At 37.2% G+C, this 8,426-nt stretch overlaps 1 protein-coding gene across 6 annotated transcripts in view; it reads left to right on the top strand.

Annotated features, from left to right (window-relative positions):
* The first annotated feature begins 1,367 nt into the window (after positions 1-1,367).
* The window catches only part of galt (galactose-1-phosphate uridylyltransferase), a 110,974-nt gene continuing 103,915 nt past the window's right edge, over positions 1,368-8,426 (top strand). The window contains exons 1-2 of one of the 6 annotated variants that reach the window (XM_031825996.1): positions 1,368-1,833; positions 2,401-2,570. In XM_031825996.1, coding sequence (XP_031681856.1) covers positions 1,797-1,833; positions 2,401-2,570 — 207 coding nt within the window. In that variant the 5' untranslated portion in view covers positions 1,368-1,796. The remainder of the gene's footprint in view (positions 1,834-2,400; positions 2,571-8,426) is intronic. The other 5 variants (XM_031825991.1, XM_031825993.1, XM_031825990.1 and 2 more) reach the window with 5 other exon arrangements.

Genomic DNA, 8,426 nt, shown 5'->3' with positions numbered 1-8,426 from the left:
ACCAAAAGGCATCAGCCAATGAAGTTGGAAGTCCCACCCAGTTGACGACATGAAACTGGTGAAAGTCCTGAATGGCGCTGCCCATGTTATAGCAGGCTTTTGGCCACTAGAGACCTCTATCATTCTCAATGGGGGAGGCGCCTTAACTTTCACCTCTGTACTCCCCCCAACCTAGAACGGTTTTTATCAACGAGCAGAAGAGGAATATTTGTACATTGTTACAACACTGTGTGTGTGTATATATATATATGTATATATATATATATATATATATATATAATATGACATTTGTGATGTCTTTATTGTTTTGAAACTTCTGTATGTGTAATGTTTACTGTTCATTTTTATTGTTTACTTCACTTTGTATATTATCTACCTCACTTGCTTTGGCAATGTTAACATATGTTTCCCATGCCAATAAAGCCCCTTGAATTGATTTGGAATAGTCACATGCAAACCAGCATACATACAAACGATTTACATGGCCAGGAATCAGAAACAAACAAATCATATTCATTAATAATACAAGTTTTAATGGCCTTTTTGTTGTTCATTTTAGTTAAAGTGATGCCATATTGTTTAAACTCATTTATAAAGTGAAAAAAGTTAGGTTTTGAATTAGTCCATTTGCATTTTTGAATATGAAATGTACCTAATATTATTAGCAGTTGAATTAAATATACTACATCTTTATCAATGTCAGAATTTCTGAAATAAATCATTATATCAAAACCATTCAATTGTACAACCGGCCCTATTTTTTTTGTAATGAAATTCTGTATGTCAATCCAAAACATTCTACTATAAAATCAGGCAAAATGGTCTCCTACATTCCACAGAAATCACATTTATCGTCAATTTCAGCTTGAATCTTTCCAAAACATGTTTCACAGGATACATTCTATGTAACATTTTAAATGAAACGTCCTTTTACCCTGTTACTGATATAATATTTGTTAGCAATTCTCCATGCTTTCCCCCATTGTTTATCACCATAGATTTCTGTCCAAAAGAATCTTGATGAGGGAATTGTAGTATCACAAAAAATCCTAATCTGTTTATTACTACATTTATCTTTAATGTTAATTTTGCCAATTAATACATTTTCATGTAAATCTGTTACTTACATCAACCCCAGAGGAATTTAAAACATATACAACCCCCCCCCCCCCATCATAAACAATTGCAAATTATTTCAGGGTTATTGGAATTTTAAATGGATCAAGAAATTCCCCATATGAAAGAAGGTATCCATCCTCATTCAGTAACTGACCAACCTAGAACGAATGATGCGGAAGAAATTGACGAGACGAGTTGAAATGATATCCAATCAGAATGGTGAAAAAATGTCACGCAGGCATGGTGGCGGTGTCAATACTGTCGTTGAGCTTGCTTTTGTTGCCATGAAGTCACTGGTGTTGTTCTAGTTATCAGAAAGCCACTATATGTAAGATTGTCTCCTACCAAGACAAACATTTAACAACACATATCTATCTGAATGTCCCGCATGGTTCTGAACGCGTCCACTAGTATACCTTGCGTTACGTCTGGAATCCTGCGTTCATCTGCGCAGCTTTCATTCTCTCCACTGGTTCTATTCCGAGAGTAGTTAGCGGCAGAGCGCTTTCGAAACAGCACCAACTCAAAGCAGGGTTAGGGTTGATCTTATAGATGTCAGACTGAAGACAGTCCGAGCCACCACTGGTACTCACACAGAGAGAGGTTTAGTAAAGTAGGGCTGGACACAGGTGGACTTTCACGTCGTCGGCGTTGTGACAACAACATAGACCAACGCAATGAGCAGCAATAATGAACTCCGCTTTGATCCAAAGGGTAATATCTCTTTCCTGGAACATGATTTGCAAGAACACACTACTAAAACACGACTACAGACTATTAGTGCATCTGGTCTTTTAGGAGTTATTGATTAAAGGAGCATTATGTTACTCTTTATAGTCCAATGACTTTACATGTTCAGTCAGCAAGACTTTATGTTACCATAGAATACAACCCGTGATTCAGTTCCTGTTTTGGTATATAAAGTACATGGATGCATCTCTGGTGCCACCTGCAGGCCATGTTATAGAGCGCAGTCCAGATATACTTTAATTGGTATAACTTTCACCTGTGACTAAACCTCTACCGATTATAAAAAATGAGGCTGGACTACAACAGAATCCGTGGTTAGTTCTTGAGATGACCTAATTAGCTAACTGTGTGTATGTGTGCATCTCTCTCTCTGTGTCTGTCTGTCTGTCTGTCTGTCTGTCTGTCTGTCTGTCTGTCTGTCTGTCTGTCTGTCTGTCTCTCTCTCTCTCTCTCTCTCTCTCTCTCTCTAGATAATATACAAAAGTGAGATAAAAACATCTCTCTCTCTCTCTGTGTCTGTGTCTGTCTCAGAGCACCAGCACCTGCGCTACAACCCCCTCCGGGACACGTGGGTTCTGGTGTCGGCCCACAGGATGAAGAGACCTTGGAGTGGCCAGGTGGAGAAGGAAGAGGAGGACCAAGTACCTCAACACGACCCAAACAACCCCCTCTGTCCTGGGAACACCAGGGCCAACGGAGAGGTGAGAACCTTGACCTCTAACCCTATAACCCTGACACACCCCAAACAACCCCCACTGTCCTGGGAACACCAACAGAAAGGACACACACACAGAGAGAGATTTTATTATGTCTATTTTTATGAACCTTTATTTAACAAGGCACGATGGTTAAGAACACATTTTTATTTACAATGACAGCCTAGGAACAGTGGGTTAACTGCCTTGTTCAGGGGCAAAACGACACATTTTTACCTTGTCAGCTCAGGGATTCAATCTGGCGACCTTTCTGTTACTGGCCTAATTCTCTAACCACTAGGCTACCTGCTGCCCCAAAGATAAAATAGGTAGATACAGTGTAGATAGGTAGATGCCATAGATAGATACAGTAGATAGATACAGTAGATAGGTAGATGCCATAGATAGATAGGTAGATCCCATAGATAGATACAGTAGATATATACAGTAGATAGATACAGTAGATAGGTAGATACAGTAGATACAGTAGATATAGGTAGATATAGGTAGATATAGGTAGATATAGTAGATAAAAGGTAGATACAGTATATATAGGTAGACACTTTTACAGTAGATATGGGTAGATATGGGTAGATACAGTAGATATGGGTAGATACTGTAGATACAGTAGATATGGGTAGATACTGGGTAGATACAGTAGATATAGGTAGATATAGTAGATATAGGTAGATATAGGTAGATATAGTAGATAAAAGGTAGATGCAGTATATATAGGTAGACACTTTTACAGTAGATATGGGTAGATATGGGTAGATACAGTAGATATGGGTAGATACAGTAGATATGGGTAGATACAGTAGATACATTAGATATAGATATATACTTTTACAGTAGATACTGTAGATATAGATAGATACTTTTACAGTAGATATGGGTAGATCCAGTACATACAGTAGATATGGGTAGATACTGTAGATACAGTAGATATGGGTAGATACTGTAGATACAGTAGATATAGGTATATACTGTAGATATTGGTAGATACAATATATACAGTAGATATGGGTAGATGCAGTAGATATGGGTAGATACAATAGATACAGTAGATACTGTAGATATGGGTAGATCCTGTAGATACAGTAGATATGGGTAGATACAATAGCTACAGTAGATACTGTAGATATGGGTAGATCCTGTAGATACAGTAGATATGGGTAGATACAATAGCTACAGTAGATACTGTAGATATGGGTAGATCCTGTAGATACAGTAGATATGGGTAGATACAATAGCTACAGTAGATACTGTAGATATGGGTACATCCTGTAGATACAGTAGATATGTTTACATACAGTAGATATGGGTAGATACAGTAGATACGGCTAGATATTGCAGTTATGGGTAGATACAGTATACTGGATAGATATAGTAGATATTGGTATATACTGTAGATATGGGTAGATATAGGTAGATTTTGGTAACTACAGTAGATATATATTAGATACAGTATGTATAGGTAGATACTGGGTAGATACTGTAGATATAGTAGATACAGTAGATATGGGCAGATACTGTAGATATAAGTAGATATAGGTAGATTTTGGTAGCTACAGTAGATGTATATTAGATACAGTATGTATAGGTAGATACTGTAGATATAGTAGATACAGTAGATATAGGTAGATATAGTAGATATAGGTAGATATAGTAGATATAGGTAGATACAGTAGATATAGGTAGATATAGTAGATATAGGTAGATACAGTAGATATAGGTAGATACAGTAGATATAGGTAGATATAGTAGATATAGGTAGATTTTGGTAGCTACAGTAGATGTATATTAGATACAGTATGTATAGGTAGATACTGTAGATATAGTAGATACAGTAGATATAGGTAGATATAGTAGATATAGGTAGATATAGTAGATATAGGTAGATACAGTAGATATAGGTAGATACAGTAGATATAGGTAGATACAGTAGATATAGGTAGATATAGGTAGATACAGTAGATATAGGTAGATATAGGTAGATACAGTAGATATAGGTAGATACAGTAGATATAGGTAGATATAGGTAGATATAGTAGATATAGGTAGATACAGTAGATATAGGTAGATATAGGTAGATATAGTAGATATAGGTAGATACAGTAGATATAGGTAGATATAGTAGATATAGGTAGATACAGTAGATATAGGTAGATACAGTAGATATAGGTAGATATAGTAGATATAGGTAGATTTTGGTAGCTACAGTAGATGTATATTAGATACAGTATGTATAGGTAGATACTGTAGATATAGTAGATACAGTAGATATAGGTAGATATAGTAGATATAGGTAGATATAGTAGATATAGGTAGATACAGTAGATATAGGTAGATACAGTAGATATAGGTAGATACAGTAGATATAGGTAGATATAGGTAGATACAGTAGATATAGGTAGATATAGGTAGATACAGTAGATATAGGTAGATACAGTAGATATAGGTAGATATAGTAGATATAGGTAGATACAGTAGATATAGGTAGATATAGGTAGATATAGTAGATATAGGTAGATACAGTAGATATAGGTAGATATAGTAGATATAGGTAGATACAGTAGATATAGGTAGATATAGGTAGATATAGTAGATATAGGTAGATATAGGTAGATATAGTAGATATAGGTAGATATAGGTAGATATAGTAGATATAGGTAGATATAGGTAGATATAGTAGATATAGGTAGATTTTGGTAGCTACAGTAGATGTATATTAGATACAGTATGTATAGGTAGATACTGGGTAGATACTGTAGATATAGTAGATAGATTTTGGTAGCTACAGTAGATGTATATTAGATACAGTATGTATAGGTAGATACTGGGTAGATACTGTAGATATAGTAGATAGATTTTGGTAGCTACAGTAGATGTATATTAGATACAGTATGTATAGGTAGATACTGGGTAGATACTGTAGATATAGTAGATACAGTAAATATGGTGTGACAGAGACATCAACACAGAGTTACACATGGAATAAACAAACATACAGTCAATAATACAATAGAGAAAGTCTATATACAGTGTGTGCAAATGAAGTAGGATACGGGGGTGTGTCAATAAATAGGTCATTGTTGCGAAATTATTGCAGTATGGCAAATTAAACACTGGGGTGATAGATGTGCAGAAGATGAAGTAGCGGTACTGGGCTGCAAAGGTGCTAAATAAATAACAGTAAGGGGATGTGGAAGTTGGATGGGATATTTACTGATGGGCAGTGTACAGGTGCAGTGATCTGTGAGCTGCTCTGACAGCTTAAAGTTAGTGAGGGAGATATGAGTCTCCAGCTTCAGTGATTTTTGCAGTTTGTTCCAGTCATTGGCAGCAGAGAACTGGAAGGAAAGGCAGCCAAAAGGAGGAATTGGCTTTGAGTACAGGAGGGGGCTAAGAACATACCCTTGTGGGGCCCCCGTGTATATAACAACCAGATTTAATTATTTGAAAAATGAATCAGCAGATTATATGTAATCTTTTTTAAATCTAAAGTTGGAAGTGAATTTAATAGGCACACTTATCCTATAGATTGTGAGTAGGCCTATATGTCTCCCACTTGAATCTTCTCTTTGTGCCAGACCAGGTTCAAACGCCTTCCGTTTCATTTTTCTATATTTATTTCAATTTATTTTTTACTGCTCTAGGGTTATTAATTAGAGATCGACCGATTATGATTTTTCAACGCCGATACCAATACCGATTATTGCAGGACCAAAAAAGCCGATACCGATAATGACAATTGCAACAATACTGAATTAACACTTATTTTAACTTAATATAATACATCAATAAAATCAATTTAGCCTCAAATAAATAATGAAACATGTTCAATTTGTTTTAAATAATGCAAAAACAAAGTGTTGGAGAAGAAAGTAAAAGTGCAATATGTGCCATGTAAGAAAGCTAACGTTTCAGTTCCTTGCTCAGAACATGAGAACATATGAAAGCTGGTGGTTCCATTTAACATGAGTCTTCAATATTCCCAGGTAAGAAGTTTTAGGTTGTAGTTATTATAGGAATTATTGGACTATTTCCCTCTATACCATTTGTATTTCATATACATTTGACTATTGGATGTTCTTGTAGGCACTTTAGTATTGCCAGTGTAACAGTATAGCTTCCGTCCCTTTCCTTGCTCCTCCCTGGGCTCGAACCAGGAACACAACGACAACAGCCACCCTTGAAGCAGCGTTACCCATGCAGAGCAAGGGGAACAACTACTTCAAATCTCAGAGCGAGTGATGTTTGAAATGCTATTAGCGCGCACCCCGCTAACTAGCTAGCCATTTCACATCACATCATTACACCAGCCTAATCTCGGGAGTTGATAGGCTTTATGTCATAAACAGCAGAGCTGCTGGCAAAACGCACGAAGTTGCTGTTTGAATGAATGCTTATGAGCCTGCTGGTGCCTACCACCGCTCAGTCAGACTGCTCTATCAAATCATAGACTTAATTATAACATAATAACACACAGAAATGCGAGGTCATTAATATAGTCAAATCCGGAAACTATCATCTCGAAAACAAGACATTTATTCTTTCAGTGAAATACAGAACCGTTCCATATTTTATCTAACGGGTGGCATCCATCAGTCTAAATATTCCCTGGTACATTGCACAACCTTCAATGTTATGTCATAATTACGTAAAATTCTGGCAAATTAGTTCAAATGAGCCAGGCGGCCCAGACTGTTGCATATACCCTGACTCTGCGTGCAATGAACGCAAGAGAAGTGACACAATTTCACCTGGTTAATATTGCCTGCTAACCAGGTTTAAAAATATATACTTCCGTGTATTGATTTTAAGAAAGGCATTGATGTTTATGATTAGGTACACGTTGGAGCAATGACAGTACTTTTTCGCGAATGCGCACTGCATCGATTAAATGCAACGCAGGACACGCTAGATAAACTAGTAATATCATCAACCATGTGTAGTTATAACTAGTGATTATGATTGATTAAATTTAATGCTAGCTAACAACTTACCTTGGCTTCTTACTGCATTCGCGTAACAGGCAGGCTCCTCGTGAGCCAGGTGGTTAGAGCGCTGGACTAGTTAACCGTAAGGTTGCAAGATTGAATCCCTGAGCTGACAAGGTAAAAATCTGTCGTTCTGCCCCTGAACAGGCAGTTAACCCACCGTTCCTAGGCCGTCATTGAAAATAAGAATGTGTTCTTAACTGACTTGTCTAGTTAAATAAAGGTGTAAACTGACTTAATTGACTTGCCTGGTTAAATAAAGGTTAAATAAAGGTGTAAAAATATAAATATATTTTTGTCAAAATCGGCGTCCAAAATTACCGATTTCCGATTGTCTTGAAAACCTGATATCGGCCCTAATTAATCGACCCTAATTAATCGGCCCCAATTAATCGGCCCTAATTAATGGGCCCTAATTAATGGGCCCTAATTAATGGGCCCCAATTAATCGGCCCTAATTAATCGGCCCTAATTAATCGGCCCTAATTAATCGGTCGACCTCTATTATTAATACTGCTTGGATAACCTCATCTACTCTTATGTATTGATTTATGTTTTATTATACTGGCACTGAACTATCAGCAACATACCACCCTGCATACCACTGCTGGCTTGCTTCTGAAGATAAGCAGCGTTGGTCCTGGTCAGCAACATACCACCCTGCATACCACTGCTGGCTTGCTTCTGAAGATAAGCAGGGTTGGTCCTGGTCAGCAACATACCACCCTGCATACCACTGCTGGCTTGCTTCTGAAGATAAGCAGCGTTGGTCCTGGTCAGCAGCATACCACCCTGCATACCACTGCTGGCTTGCTTCTGAAGATAAGCAGGGTTGGTCCTGGTCAGCAACATACCACCC

The sequence above is a fragment of the Oncorhynchus kisutch genome, linkage group LG6 (genome assembly GCF_002021735.2).
Source record: "Oncorhynchus kisutch isolate 150728-3 linkage group LG6, Okis_V2, whole genome shotgun sequence".
Taxonomy (NCBI): domain Eukaryota; kingdom Metazoa; phylum Chordata; class Actinopteri; order Salmoniformes; family Salmonidae; genus Oncorhynchus; species Oncorhynchus kisutch.
The sequence above is the reverse complement of the archived record's forward strand: the minus strand, read 5'-3'. Positions and strand labels throughout refer to the sequence as shown.